Raw genomic sequence first — 13,591 nt, 5'->3', positions numbered from 1 at the left:
ACACAAAAAAAGACCATGGAGTATGGGCAGGGAGACTGGAAGGTGGAAAGGTATAAAACGTGATAGATGGAAGTGGACATACAACTTGAAGAATAACAAGTCACAGTGCATCGCGCCATGAGACCACCCCTCCCACCCGCCCACCCCACCCCACATCCTCCAGTCTCTGAAAGGAGGCCGGTGGCTCTCAGGGCCCTGGAGAGGCACCCAGAGTCCTTAGGGTTGTGGAATCCATGGGCATTGCACACTGTGCCACTGGCCACACAGACAACTGGGCTCAGTTTCCCCGAACGTTGCTACGTGAAGGAATCAGGGTGCTGAGTATGGCAGCAATGGCTGAAGTCGTATTACAGGGGAAAGGTTCACACGAAGGATCCGTTGAGCCTGCTGCCGCACCTCATCATCTGAGGACTGCCTGTCCACCTTGATGGCCCGGAACTTCAGCAGCTTTGCCGTTCCAGGTCCTAGCCATACCTTAGGGGATTGGGGCCCAAGCCGTGTTCTCTTCCGGGGAGGAAGATCCTTTGCCTCTTCAGTCCTTTTCCTCTTCTGTCCCACAGTCTCAGGGCAGCTTTTCCGGCTCCTCCTTGCAGTCCTGGCCTGAACAGACCTTTTTGGCCTGCCCCTGCCCCTGGGCTGGGTCCGAGACGCCTTGGCCTTGGCCCTGGCCCGCACTGCCTTGGCCTTGGCTCTGGCCTGCACTGCCTTGGCCCTGGCCCTGGCCCGCACTGCCTTGGCCTTAGCCTTGGCCCGCACTGCCTTGGCCTTGGCCTTGGCCTTGATCTGTGCTGCCTTGGCTTTTGCCCGGGCCTTGGCAGCTTTGGCTTGTGTTCGAGCCTCCTTGGCCCGGGCACGGGCAGCTTTGGCCTGGGCTGTTTTGGTGCCCAGAGCACAGCCACCTTTTATTCGTGGGCCACTGAGGGAACCAGAGGCTTTGTAGGTCTTGCTCTGGGGCCCAGTGCCTTGTCGGGGTCCAGCCCTGGGGCCTCTTCGAGTCAGACACTTGGGGCCCTTGCTTGTGGCTTTTCTGGGAGCTTTGGGCTGGGAATTCCCCAGCCTCTTCCCTGGACCTTTCCGCAGCTTCAGGGGAGACTCTGCAAGTGAGAGCTGCAGTGACTGTGCCTTGTGCTTGGCACCCAAGCAGGGCATGGGAGTCTTGAGTGGAACCAGGGCCTCAAGGACAACAGAGAGCCGCATGGCAGGGTAGACACCTGGATAGAGGTGGGTGGGAAAGCCCACTGCTGCACCCCGGGCACGGCTGGCACTTGACTGCTTCAGGGAGCTCAGTAGCAGGTTGGTGGTGGCATGCTTGGAGAGGGCTGGTGTGGATGCTTTGGCCAGCCTGCCAGACAGTGGCATGGGGAGCAGTGTGGCCCGGCCTGCAGGCAGCCGCATGGCAGTTCGGGGAGCACTGGCTGGAGGTGATGTGGCAGCTGGGGTGGGGGCACGAGCTTGAAGCTTTGTCTGGCTTGGGGGGTTGGCTGTGCACGAACTATAGCCATAGACATCACCGCTGCGCAGGATAGTAGGCTGGAAGCCATCATCCCGCAGGCCCTGCAGGAAGGCCACAAGCTGGGCCTCAGTGGCACTGAGATCCTGGCTCATGGGGTTAAAGACAAGCAGCGCTTCCTCCAGGGCCTTCTTCCCTGCCGTGGAGATCCGCGACCAGGAGTGCACAGCTTTCTCCTCCACATGCTGCACCACCACGCTCATGGCATTAGGCACTGCAGATCTGCCTGGGTATCCGCAAACCAGCGCTTGGCACCTCCAAGGCAAAAGGAAAAGAGTCAATAAGAAAGGCACCGAGACAGGGGCCAGGACCGGTAGATAGGTCAATCAGGGCCAGCATTCTTCACAGTAACATCTATTGACACAGAGGGGCCTGGCCAGAGTGAGCCACTCCTTGGGGCAAAACCCTGGTCTTCTCCACCTATCACGGTGGAGGGTGGGGGGTAGAGGTGGGGGACTCATACGGGTCAGAGGCAGTTTCTTCAGGATAGATGCGCTTAAGCTCATCAGAACCATCCAACCTGCTGACGGGCCCCTGGAAAGATCTGGGCTTGGCCAAATTCCTAGTATTAGACTCAACACTGGGAATACAGGCAAATATCTCTGTCTTCCAGGAGCCCTGTACAGAAGGCAAGATAAAGATACCCTCAAGGTTCTTGGGAATGCACACTGGCACACAGCTCAGCTTGCCAATGGGTAAGGGAAGGATTCCCGGGAGAGGAATACTCATGTGGGACATGAATGATGAATAGGAAAGGACCAGATAGAGATGGAGCAAAAAGGGCAACAGCCAATGCAATGGCTCCAAAGTGAGAAAGGGTAAGGCAAACTTGGTGTGACTGGAATCTGTGGTCAGGGCTGGGAGGTCTAGCTGGAAAAACAGGGGACAGCAGGGCAGTACAAGCTTTGAATGTTCCTTGAATGCTGGCCAAAGGGCTCAGACTTACATCCAAAGTCCATGACCATCTCTGTTCCTACAGCTGCTGCTGTTCAGTGCCCAGGGGTGGACCTCCCTGCCCACCAGAAGTTCTGCTTTCAGAGTTCCCAGACAGTCCACTCAGAGGTCCAATTCCTAGCACTAGAGCCATGGAGACCAGCCCCAGGGAAAAAGCCAGACTCTCCTTCAACAGAAACTAAAAAGATGAGTAGCAGGCACTAATAACATATCTCTAGCAGCCTGGGGCCAGGCAGCCAGGCAGCCAGACCAAGAGCCCAAGGTCTGGGAGCCAATGACTCCGAGTAAGATGGTTAATAAAGTGGACCCTAGAGATTTGAACTGTCCTAACTAGGGCTTGGAAGAAGACTTTGGTACAGCCCATTTAGAGCTGTCTGGGAAGACCCAAGTTGTCCCAGGCTTCTCTTTAAAAGCTGTAGGCCGTCAATCATGACTAACATCTAGTCTAACCCATCACTGAGGGGTCCCAGAGACAGCTCCGCAGCTGCACAGGAGAATTAAAAGATCAGCTGGGATCAGGCAAGTCCCTGGGGCCAAGAGGTGAGTCTGTGCAGCTTCTTCCTCCCCCTAGTGGAGCAGAAGTTTTCAGATTTCCCTGGAGGAAGTGCCCTGGGGCTCTTTGTTTGGAAACATTCTTGGATCCTCAGGTGTCTCGGGCACTTCCCCTCTCCAGAGGCCATTCTCCAAGTACAGTCCTTACACATGACTTTAGTTCTTTTTTTCCCCAAGGGGTGTAGTTCCCAGGGCTGTGAACTGTACAATAAGGAGGGGCCTGTTACCTCCAGGCACAGATATTGGGGGTGAACCGGGGGCTTTTCCGCTCAGGTCGGCCTGGGCCCTTGGTAAGGGTCTCCTGGGCTTTCCAAGAGGCTCCGGAAAACAGAGACTGCAGCCCGACCCCTGACTTCCCTTCACAAGTGTCCCCGGGGCCGGCCGGGGAAGCTGATGAAAGATGCGGGACGGTAGCGGCCCTAACCAAGCGGAAATGGTGTGGGGGCAGATCAGGGCCCTCAGGCTAGGAGTCCGCATCCCTGAGACCCAAGCCGACGGTAGGAGCGGGGGGCCTTAGAGGAAGCGAAATGCACGGGGCAGGCGGTGGGAGCGCGACCGGGTCGCACAGCCCCAGGGTGGGGTCTTTGGGCACGGGGTGGGGGTTGGGGGTCTCGGCCGGGCCGGCGGAGGGCGCTGGTCCCGAAGGAGCCGGCCGCCCGGCCCATCCGCCCTGCCGCCTCGCGGACGACCCCTCCGCGGCGTGGCTAGGCCCACGGCCCCAACCTACCGGCGCCGCCGCGGGGACCCAGGACGCGCCTCTGCGCCGCCTCCGCTGCTCCAACATGGCCGCCTGCTGCGCACCGGAAGTGCGCCGCGCTTCCGCTTCCGGGACCTGGCCCGCCCTAGTGACCCTTGACCCCCCGAGACCCCGTTTCCCCCAAAGTCTGGGGGCTGGACAAGCGGGAACCAGAGAAGACTTCCTGGAGGAGGTGGCAGAGGGGACCGATCTAAACGCTTGTGGGCCTGTGCAGGAGTGTGAGGGGGCAGAGGCGCTTTTGGCCGCTGCCCCAGGCAGGACTGCATCAGACTAGCATTGGATTAGGGGCCCGTCTGACACCTTCTCTGAGGGGCTTGATGGTGGAACGACATGTGGAGGGATTTGGGGCAAGGTCCAAGCTATCCTTCACCCTTTTAGACCTCCCGCAGCCACCGACAAGGCCCGCCTCTGTCCCAGGTGCCTGAACAGAGGGTGAAAGAGGAGTGCGCCCTGCCTGAGAGTGTCCCTCGGGAGCCTCTTTGTACCTCCTCTGAGGGCAGCAGGCCCTCCCCTATTCCTGAGAGTGGGCCCACTGCATGTGGTATGAAAGGCTGGTTTGCACACATTTGTTGCAAATAAGCCCAAAGCTGGGCATGTCCAATCTGAGAGTCCCAGCATACCAGTGTGGGCCTGAGTGTACTTGCTTAGGAGCACGCCCACAGGTGTGGTGGGAGGACCCTGGTCCAGCCTTAGCTCCCTCAGAGGCAGGAAGCCCTCCCTAAAGTCTTAACTCTTCCCCAAATCCCTGCTCTTTGGCCTAAGAGATTGGGACTTCTTTCCACCTGTACAGTCTTTCCACATGTACCCTGGGGCCAGCAGAGGGGTGGTGGTTACAGGGCTCACTACCCAAGCAGCATCAGATGAGAGGACATAGGTAAAAATTAACCCTAGGAGTCTAAAGGGCCAGAATGGTCTCTATTGCTCTGACCAAAGGCACTTCTTGGTCAAGGGCCCCCAACTCCAGGTTGGGAGTCAACCTGGAAGTCCTGGTTTCAGGGATGAGATAGTGGGGGCATCTGTACTTGGGTCAGAGCCTGAGCTAAGAGGCAAAAATATTGTCATAACTCTTGGACCTGACATGTACAGTGGTGCAAATCTGGTAGCTGTGGGGGGGGCAGGTGGAAGCCTATGGGCAGTCACAGAGTGTGACTGAATGCTTCATTTTGGGACTGGTTGATAGCCCTCCTCACTCCCCATAAAACCCCAGGATCCTCTACCTGATCTATGCTTCCCTGCCTCTACAGAGGGGTCTGGGCACCCCTAGAGAGAAACACTCTCCCCACCCTAGGCCTCACCTTGTGCACCTGAGCTTCTCAGGGCCTCAGCCCTGATGGTGGGGTCCTCAGTGACTTTAAGCATAGCCAAGATGTCCAGCAGGAAATGCAAACTCTCCTGCTCCTCTGGGGTCAATGCTTCTGGCCCCTTGTATTGTTAGAGAGAAGGGAAGGATGGGGTCTCAAGGGCCAGGGTCTCGGGGTTGCAATCAGGAAGTCCCACCTTAGCACTCCCAGTCCCCAACTGTGGGTGAGCCCCATCTCTGCCCCATCCATGGTTGAGGATTAGTTGTTCACTCTTAGGACCAATCCAGCCTCATCTTCTGCCCAAGGTATCTTCTACAGCTTCTCTAAAGCCAGTAGTGTTGGCCCCCTGTGTGCAGCTGGGGCCAGGCCTGTGTAAACAGAAGCCACTTCCATGAAGAAGCAGAGCCCAGCTTCCAGGGATGACATGGACCTAGGTGTGTCCTGGAAAGAGGATACCTCTCTGGTGATGTCCAGCCTAGAGGTCAGCGCAAAGTGGAGGACAAAAAAAGGTAGGTCCATCCCTAGTCTGTGTCCCTTCCACACATTAGAACTGTGGGGATGATATGGGTTCAGGGAAATGGTCTGGGGTACCTAGCTTCCTGAGGGGAGGATGATCCTTTTGCCTCTTGGTACCCAGTATGTCCCAGATGGAACACTCTGGGATCATTCATCAGGGCCAGGTCTGACTTGACCTGGACTTTGGTGGATGCTGACCATCCCAGGCATAACTGGGATCAGATGAGATGAGGTTGGAGAGACCACAGGGCCATCCCAGGATCCAGCCCTTCCTCTCCATTTGGCATCTTTTGTATCCCTTAGTGATGGACCCTAGACCCATATCCACCTGAGCAGAGAGATCTGGTGAAGATCTAGATGTGAGTGAGGCCAGTGGTCTTGGAGGGATCACCCCAGGAGGGAGTCTGTGTGCCAGGGAGAAAAGCCAAGGCTGGGTCTTGAGGAGCCACTTCCTGGGGAGGGAGAGGAAGCAGGGCCTGTAAAAGCCTCCGAGGGGCAGGACAAGCAGCAGGAGGAAGCCAAGGTCACAAGGGTGGGTGAGGCTTTGAAGAGGCCAGAAAGATTTCAGTTGAGAAAAAGACCAAGCGCCACCCCCGCCCCGTTTTAGCTATATGGTGTTCCATGGTGACTTTGGCAATACCAAGTTTTGGGGAGCAGTGGTAGCAGATATAAGATGGTAGCAGATATAAGATGACTTCAAGAGTTTGACTGGAAGGAAGGGGACAATGGAAGGACTTGGGGTGCTGGGAGGTATCTAAAGGCAGGAGGATTTATGTGCTTAATTACTGGAAAGGAGAGGGGAAGGGGACTGGAAAGGGAATAGTGGGAAATGTGAGGGGGTCTGCAGGACAATGTGAATACCCTGTGGAGGAAGGTACCAGTGACTGGCCTAAGTGAGGAGCATGTTGGGGGCAGAGTGGAGTGGGAGGATGGAAGCCTTCTAGCCAGGATCTGCAACCAGCCTTGGCACCATTTCCATGCGGGCTGTCCAACTCCATCTGCCAGCCCCTGAAAGGGACTGAAGACTCTCTCTCTGGTCAGAAGGCTCTGCCCACACTCTAGGCTGGCCAGAAGTCAGGCAGGCTAGGGTATTCATGTCTCCAAGTTTCTCTCAACCCATGACTGATGGAGATTTGAGAATGAATACCTTAGCATTCCCTTGCTCTGATGGGAACAATAATGTGAGGCCCACGTTCTACAATGGCTCCCAGAGTCCCCAGCAGGATTTGGTCCTTGTTGCCCACAGTGGGAACTTGTTTGATGACACACCCCTTTATTGGCTGCTTTCCCTGTCTCCTTGCCACTCCTCTACTGGTGCTTCCTGTCCTCATCTCCCACATTAACTATATGCACTTGTATCTCAGTCTCCAGGTGTGCTTCTGGAGAAAGAGGCAGATGCTGTCCATGAAAGAGGGACAAATGGTAGCAAGCACAAACAATCACGAGGACTTCTTCTCATAGGTGACCACTGACCTGTACAAATGGGCCCCTAGCTCACAGACTTAGCCAGTACTCTTTTTTTTTTTTTGCGGTACGCGGGCCTCTCACTGTTGTGGCCTCTCCCATTGTGGAGCACAGGCTCCGGACACGCAGGCTCAGCGGCCATGGCTCACGGGCCCAGCTGCTCCACGGCATGTGGGATCTTCCCGGACCGGGGCACGAACTCGTGTCCCCTGCATCGGCAGGCGGACTCTCTACCACTGCGCCACCAAGGAAGCCCAGCCAGTACTCTTAATGCTCAGAAGATAGGATGGGCCAGGGTCTGGGTCTGAGGTAGGTCTGCCTGTGTCCCACCAACTTGTTCTCGCCTGACCCCGGAGTTGGCTAGAGGCAGGCCCAGGACCCTGAAGATGGACAGTCACAAAGTGCCTTGGGTCCCAGAGTAGCCCAGGCCTCAGGCCCTGCAGAATAAGCCCAGAGTGACCTGCCTGGGAGGTCCCCTGGCCTCTGACTCTTCATCACCTGCTCTGTTACCCTCCCCCACAAAAATTGCCCCCACCCATGCCTGTGGAAGGGCTTGTCAAGTACGGAGGCTGGCACTTTCTGCTCCTCCACCCCCTGCTATCCTCAGTGTGCTCCACAGAATCTGGTCTGTGCCCTCATCCGTGCTTGGGGAAGGGCGACCGAGCCATTGCCCCCACCAAAGGCCCAGGACATACCCTAAGAGGCCTCCAGGGGGCGCCGCCGCGAAGCCTGTCGTGGGCTCTTCGGAGCGCAGCGGTGGTGGGCAGGCGCCAGCTTCTCAAGCCCCCAGGTTCTGCTGGCCCGCCCCTTCGCCGGTGCTCCCAGGCTGGGTCCTGCTGAGAACGGCCCCCACCATACACGTGTCGTGCGGCCCACCGCTGCTTCCTTTCTCCCCCAGTCCGAGGTCGGACCCCAAATCCTGGGCAGGCCCAGCGTCCACATGTCCGTCTGTCTGTTCACCGGTTTGCGTGTGACCATGGGTCGGCGCGCCCTGCTCCGGCCACGGCAGGTGCGGGGTTAAAGCAGGGGGGAGGTTTTCCCGAGTCGGGAGGGGGGACGAGAGGCGGACCCTGTCCAGCCCCGCCCCGCGCCGGAGAAGAGCCGGAGCCCCGCCGGAGCCCCACCGGAGCCCCGCCGGAGCCCCGCCGGAGCCCGGCCTCAGACCCAGCCAGAGCAGGCACCAGCGGAACCGGAACCGCGGACCCTGCGCCCCGGCGGCGCCGGAGCCCCGGCCGGTGAGTCCCGCGGGAGCCGCGCTCAGGGGAAGTTTAGGGCGCGGGGTGTAGAACCCAAGCGCACTCGCCCGGACCCGCCCCCCCTTCCACGAGCTGGAAGTTTGGGGCCGAGAGGCCCTCGCGCCAGGGGTCCCAGGAGCGTGGTCCCCCGCGGGAAAGGAGAAGCCAGGGAACTTGGAATCTCTGAAGTCCAGCTGCCCATTCCTGCTGGCAACGCCCTGGACTCTGGGAACCTAGAGTCCAGTGCTGGTGGGTTCCCAAAAATCATCCCCCTCCCCGTTCCAGACACCAAGAGGCAGGCCTCTGGGGATTTGGCATGGGCAAACCCCTGAGGGTAGATCTTGAGGGGAAATGTGGGACTCTGGCCTCCAGCCCCTCCCCTCCCAGTCTCAAACACCCTGATCTTGGCCTTTGCTGGTGGGAATGGATGCAGTCTATGGAATGGCTCCCAAAGGGGTTTTAAGGATACCCTGGACTCTGATCCCTGGCAGCAGGTTGGAGACCCTGATGGCTGCCCAGAGCACACTGGAAGCCAGTAAGGGGGAGGGTACAGTAAAACTCCACTGATGCAGAGCACCAGGGTGAGGATTGTTGAGGGAAAGGGAAGGGGGCTAGGGTGGAAAGTCCTATCCTAGTCACCTTATCTCCCACCTAGACCTAGATTCAACCGGGGAGCAACTAGGTGAGGGCAAGGTATGGGAGGAGAATCCCTCAAGCCCCATATGGGAGGAGAATTCCTCAAACCCCAACTAGGTGAGGGCAAGGTATGGGAGGAGAATCCCTCAAGCCCCATATGGGAGGAGAATTCCTCAAGCCCCATAGGAAGTCGGGAAGTTGCCTGGGTAACTGGGAGACTGCCCTCCTTCCCACTCCAGGAGGGCCTCCACATCAATGTGCTAGGCAGTGGAGGTGTGTCCTCCCTCTGCTCTTCCCACCAGCAATTTTGGGCCAGGCTGCACATCTGTACCCTGAGGGGCTGGTCAGTGGCTCTGACCCTTTGTTTTCCCTCTTTTCTCTAGGTGAAAGCAAAGTCCTTGGACTGGCCCCACACTCCCCTGTAGCCCCGGTAGAGTCAAGATGCAGCCCCATCATGCCCTTCATTGAGGCCTGCAGCCTGAGCAGATAGCATGGCCTGCCACCGGAGGTGAACACCATGGCTACAGGAGGTGGCCGGGCCTTTGCTTGGCAGGTGTTCCCACCCATGCCCACCTGCCGGGTATATGGTACAGTGGCATACCAGGATGGGCACCTGCTAGTGTTGGGGGGCTGTGGCCGAGCTGGACTGCCTCTGGACACTGCCGAGACATTGGACATAGCCTCACATACGTGGCTGGCACTGGCGCCCCTGCCCACTGCCCGGGCTGGTGCGGCTGCTGTGGTACTGGGCAAGCAGGTGCTAGTGGTGGGCGGTGTGGATGAGGGCCAGAGCCCGGTAGCTGCTGTGGAGGCCTTCCTGGCTGACGAGGGCCGCTGGGAGCGTCGGGCCACTCTCCCTCAGGCAGCCATGGGGGTTGCAACTGTGGAGAGAGGTGAGTGGCCTCCCAAGGAAGGTCCCTCAGGTGCCCCAACACCCTCCATTCTTTCCTGACTTGGTCCCTTACCTTCAGAGATTGGGCAAGAGCTGTAAATTTTGCCTGGGTGCCCTGGACATGGCTTTGTTTCTTGTACCCTTCCCTACCTAGCTCTGAGCTGGGCTAGCAGCAGCCTAAACTGCCTTTTCCAGCTGTGAGGTGGGAGTCAGAGCCCAGGCTAGCCACCAGCATGATGGGAGGCCCAAGCCACCTCCCTGCCCCATTCCTCCTCTCTAAGAGACAAGGAGGGGTGGCCCAATGACTCCCACAGTTATAAATAGTCTGGGAGAGGGGGATGGGAGCAGGGCCTTGGCTCAGAGCCCAGCAAGTGCTTAAATTCCTCACGCCACACAAACAAACCAGGGAGACTGAGATGGACAAAAGCCAAGCTGGCCTGGAGGCAGTTGCCATGGAAGCCCCTAGCTGACTGGCTGTCTGCCCAAGGCCCCCAGACATGCCCCCAGCTGACCCTGAGGGTACAACAGGGCCAGAACCTACTCTAGTGAAAGGGCAGGGTACAGAAGTGCTGGCAGAAGGCTTGTGGAGAGCACCCCCATCCTGCAGGCCCAAGCTCCTCTCCCAGCCCCCCAGCTGATCCCCAGAGCCCCCTCCCCAGTCTGAGCTCCATGCTGAACAGATCTCCATATGGCCCCCACCCCTGGCTTAAACCATCCCCCACCCTCTTTCCCCCATGAGAGTCCCTACATTGTGGCCTCCAGGTCTGACCACCGGTCCTGCTTGGATGCCAGACTTGGTTGCCATAGCATCTCCAGGGAGACAGAGACGGCTTATAATTAGATTGGCTGCCTCCTGCTCTTCACTTGAAGGGGCCCTGGTCAGAGTAGGAATCCTAGCTCTCCCAGCCCCCACTCCAGGCAGGCAGGAGGGTTTCTGCTGCCAGGGAGGGGTACCATAAATAGGTGTGTCCTAAGCTACCTCCAGGCCTGACCAGGGCAGTTGTCAGGGTGGAGTGCTGTGGCCAGGCCCAGGGATAGTCTGTATTACTCTTTTCTCTGCAGATGGTATGGTGTATGCACTGGGGGGAATGGGCCCTGACACAACCCCCCAGGCCCAGGTTCGGGTGTATGAACCCCGCCGGGACTGCTGGCTTTCGCTGCCCTCGATGCCCACACCCTGCTACGGGGCCTCCACCTTCCTGAACGGGAACAAGATCTATGTCCTGGGTAAGGACCTGGGGATGTGGAAAATTGGCTTGAAGTCCAAATGCACTTATCCGTATAGGTTGGCTGGGATCAAGCTTAGTCTGGGATGGTGGAACAAGAGAAGTTTTGTTGGTTTGAGCCAGGGTTGCTCTAAGGCTCTGACCTCTGGTGGTCCTGCTGAGGCTGGAAAACCAAACCCCAGTGCCTAAGGATCTTTGGGGTTGATCTGTGCTCTGGTGTGCACACAGCTGGGTATGGGTAGCTGGGGTGGGCAGTGGTAAAGGCTCAGCAACCTGGTAAAGGAAGAGCCTGCCAGGCCTCCTGGGCTGCCTCCCAGGTGCCCCAATTCCATTGGCAGGGGGCCGCCAGGGCAAGCTCCCAGTGACTGCTTTTGAGGCCTTTGATCTGGAGGCCCGTACCTGGACCCGACACCCAAGCCTGCCCAGCCGCCGGGCCTTTGCCGGCTGCGCGATGGCCGAAGGCAGCGTCTTTAGCCTGGGTGGCCTGCAGCAGCCCGGGCCCCACAATTTCTACTCCCGCCCACACTTTGTCAACACTGTGGAGATGTTCGACCTGGAGCATGGTGAGCAGTGGCTGATCTGGGCTATTCTCCCACTCTCCACGGGATGGAGGGGTGCAGTGTGTGTGAGGGGGCTAGATCTGACCTCCCTTCCCCTGCAGGGTCCTGGACCAAGCTGCCCCGCAGCCTGCGCATGAGAGATAAGAGGGCCGACTTTGTGGTTGGCTCACTTGGGGACCACATCGTGGCCATTGGGGGCCTTGGTGAGTCTCTGTGGGGCTAGGGATAGGAGGGGAGCCCAAGAGAGGAAAGAGTAGCCCCCTGCGTGAGCACCACCTCCTGCCCTTCTCTAGGTACTCCAGGGGTCAGGGCTTTGTGAGCTTCCCTTTCCTAATCTGTAAAACAGTCAGTGGGTGGTCTGCCTGGCTCAGCTTTTGGGGTGTCTCTCAGCACCTAACTGTGGGTTCTGTACCAGCAGGGGCCTAGAAGATAAAAACAGGACAAATGACCACTGAGTGAATGGAGAAATAGAAATGTGAATGAATAAATGAATGAATGATGAAATGGGGGCAATGAGTAGCAGTGCATGAATAGCCCATCCTGGGGTAATGCATGCTGGGCCATGCTCTGAGCTCAGGGAGCAAAAGAGCTGGAGCCCCTGGAGCCTGTGCCCTTTACAACATCTGTCTTCTTCCTGTAGGAAACCAGCCGTGCCCTCTGGGCTCTGTGGAGGGCTTCAGCCTTGCACGGCGGCGCTGGGAGGCACTGCCTGCCATGCCCACGGCCCGCTGCTCCTGTTCTAGTCTGCAGGCTGGGCCCTGGCTGTTTGCCATCGGGGGTGTGGCCCAGGGTCCCAGTCAAGCTGTGGAGGCACTGTGTCTGTGTGATGGGGTCTGAATGCCTGATGGGACCTGTCCACTGGAGCAGTTCAGTGCCAGAAGCAGTTGTCTGTGGTTCCTTTCGCTGCTGAGAAAGCTCACTGTGGCTCTGTGGGATGAGGGAGGTACAGGGTGGGGCACTTGAGACACTGTGTCTGGGACTTGGGGGTGGCCTTCATCTTTAGCAAAGGACACACATACCTTTATACCCACCTTTACTCCCATTCATTCATGGACCATGCCCAGCTCCACCCTTGCTCTGGAACCTACTGGGCCCTCTGTCCAACTGGGAAGTGGGGGAGGGCAGAGCTGGCCTCCTGCCCCACAGGTCAGTGCCTACCTGGATTTGATCAGGCCCTCCCCAATGGCTGTTCCTGGAAAATCCTAGCTGTCAGCCTGCCTTGAAGGCCCTTGTGGACTCAGAAGAGGTCAGAGAGGGTGGGAACACAGAGGGGTACAGGAGTGGATGTGGGGACCTCCAGAGGGCCAGAAAAATGGTGGCTTTTGGGCCCTTTACATTGCTGGCTGTGTGACCTTGGGAAAGTCATTTCACCTCTCTGTGCCTCAGCATCCTCATCTATAAATGAGGATCTCTGAAACCTTCCTGCCCTACCTACCTCACAGGGCTGTTGTGAGGATCCAGGGAGTTCAGATGTGGAAGTAAAAGTGCTGCTAAATCTGGCTTATGGCCTCTGGTGTGGACTCCTGCATTGCCCCTGAGCCCCTGGCCCTCAACTTCCTTAGGGGATGAGGGTCTAGAGGAGCCTTTAGGATCTGGCCTCTGCCCCCAAAGTGTCCTGGTGTCTTAGCCCCACTTAAGCCTCAGTTCTCTGTTGGTGACATAGGATGACCCCCATCCCCTATTGCCCTGGCTGTTAGAGGGCACTCACAGCAAGACCATAGAAGAGCTCAGAAAACTGCAACAAAATACCATAGGATCTGGATGACCACAAGATTCACATCACACAGCATCCTCAAAGCCTCTGTTCACCTCCGGCGGCAGGGGCGGGGCGGGTGTCCAGTGGGGGCTGTCCCTCTGTCCCAGCTGTGGTGAAGCTGTCTCTTAGGCATGACTGTGTTGCCACTCACCAGACCCTAGAGGCAGTAGCCTCCCAGAAGAAGCAAAGCTGCCAGCCCTTGCCTCCTCCTCCAGTCTTTGCTGCCCACTAG

The 13,591-nt window shown here is 58.1% G+C and overlaps 2 protein-coding genes across 2 annotated transcripts; one reads left to right on the top strand and one right to left on the bottom strand.

Annotated features, from left to right (window-relative positions):
• Positions 1 to 48: 48 nt before the first annotated feature.
• Positions 49 to 3,812, bottom strand: CCDC71 (coiled-coil domain containing 71). The gene is made up of 2 exons (XM_081246679.1): positions 3,744 to 3,812; positions 49 to 1,765 (listed from the first exon to the last, which is right to left on the bottom strand). Exon 2 carries the CDS (start codon positions 1,711 to 1,713, stop codon positions 310 to 312), a length of 1,404 nt encoding a protein of 467 aa, XP_081102805.1. The 5' UTR covers positions 1,714 to 1,765; positions 3,744 to 3,812; the 3' UTR covers positions 49 to 309.
• A 3,779-nt stretch (positions 3,813 to 7,591) lies between these two features.
• On the top strand, positions 7,592 to 13,095 carry KLHDC8B (kelch domain containing 8B). The gene is made up of 6 exons (XM_081246570.1): positions 7,592 to 8,289; positions 9,309 to 9,818; positions 10,880 to 11,044; positions 11,382 to 11,606; positions 11,705 to 11,806; positions 12,244 to 13,095. Exons 2-6 carry the CDS (start codon positions 9,443 to 9,445, stop codon positions 12,438 to 12,440), a joined length of 1,065 nt encoding a protein of 354 aa, XP_081102696.1. The 5' UTR covers positions 7,592 to 8,289; positions 9,309 to 9,442; the 3' UTR covers positions 12,441 to 13,095.
• Positions 13,096 to 13,591: the final 496 nt, after the last annotated feature.

This window comes from Mesoplodon bidens (assembly GCF_964165515.1).
Source record: "Mesoplodon bidens genome assembly, chromosome: 10".
NCBI lineage: Eukaryota > Metazoa > Chordata > Mammalia > Artiodactyla > Ziphiidae > Mesoplodon > Mesoplodon bidens.
Note: the sequence above shows the minus strand (reverse complement) of the source record. Positions and strands in the feature narration are given on the sequence as shown.

What these genes read in the sequence shown, in the direction of transcription:
- CCDC71 (XM_081246679.1), bottom strand. Translation starts at nt 1,713, where the DNA reads ATGAGCGTGGTGGTGCAGCATGTGGAGGAGAAAGCTGTGCACTCCTGG.
- KLHDC8B (XM_081246570.1), top strand. Translation starts at nt 9,443, where the DNA reads ATGGCTACAGGAGGTGGCCGGGCCTTTGCTTGGCAGGTGTTCCCACCC. An exon ending in GATGTTCGACCTGGAGCATG is followed by an intron (nt 11,607 to 11,704) that starts GTGAGCAGTGGC and finishes CTTCCCCTGCAG; the next exon opens with GGTCCTGGACCAAGCTGCCC. An exon ending in CGTGGCCATTGGGGGCCTTG is followed by an intron (nt 11,807 to 12,243) that starts GTGAGTCTCTGT and finishes TTCTTCCTGTAG; the next exon opens with GAAACCAGCCGTGCCCTCTG.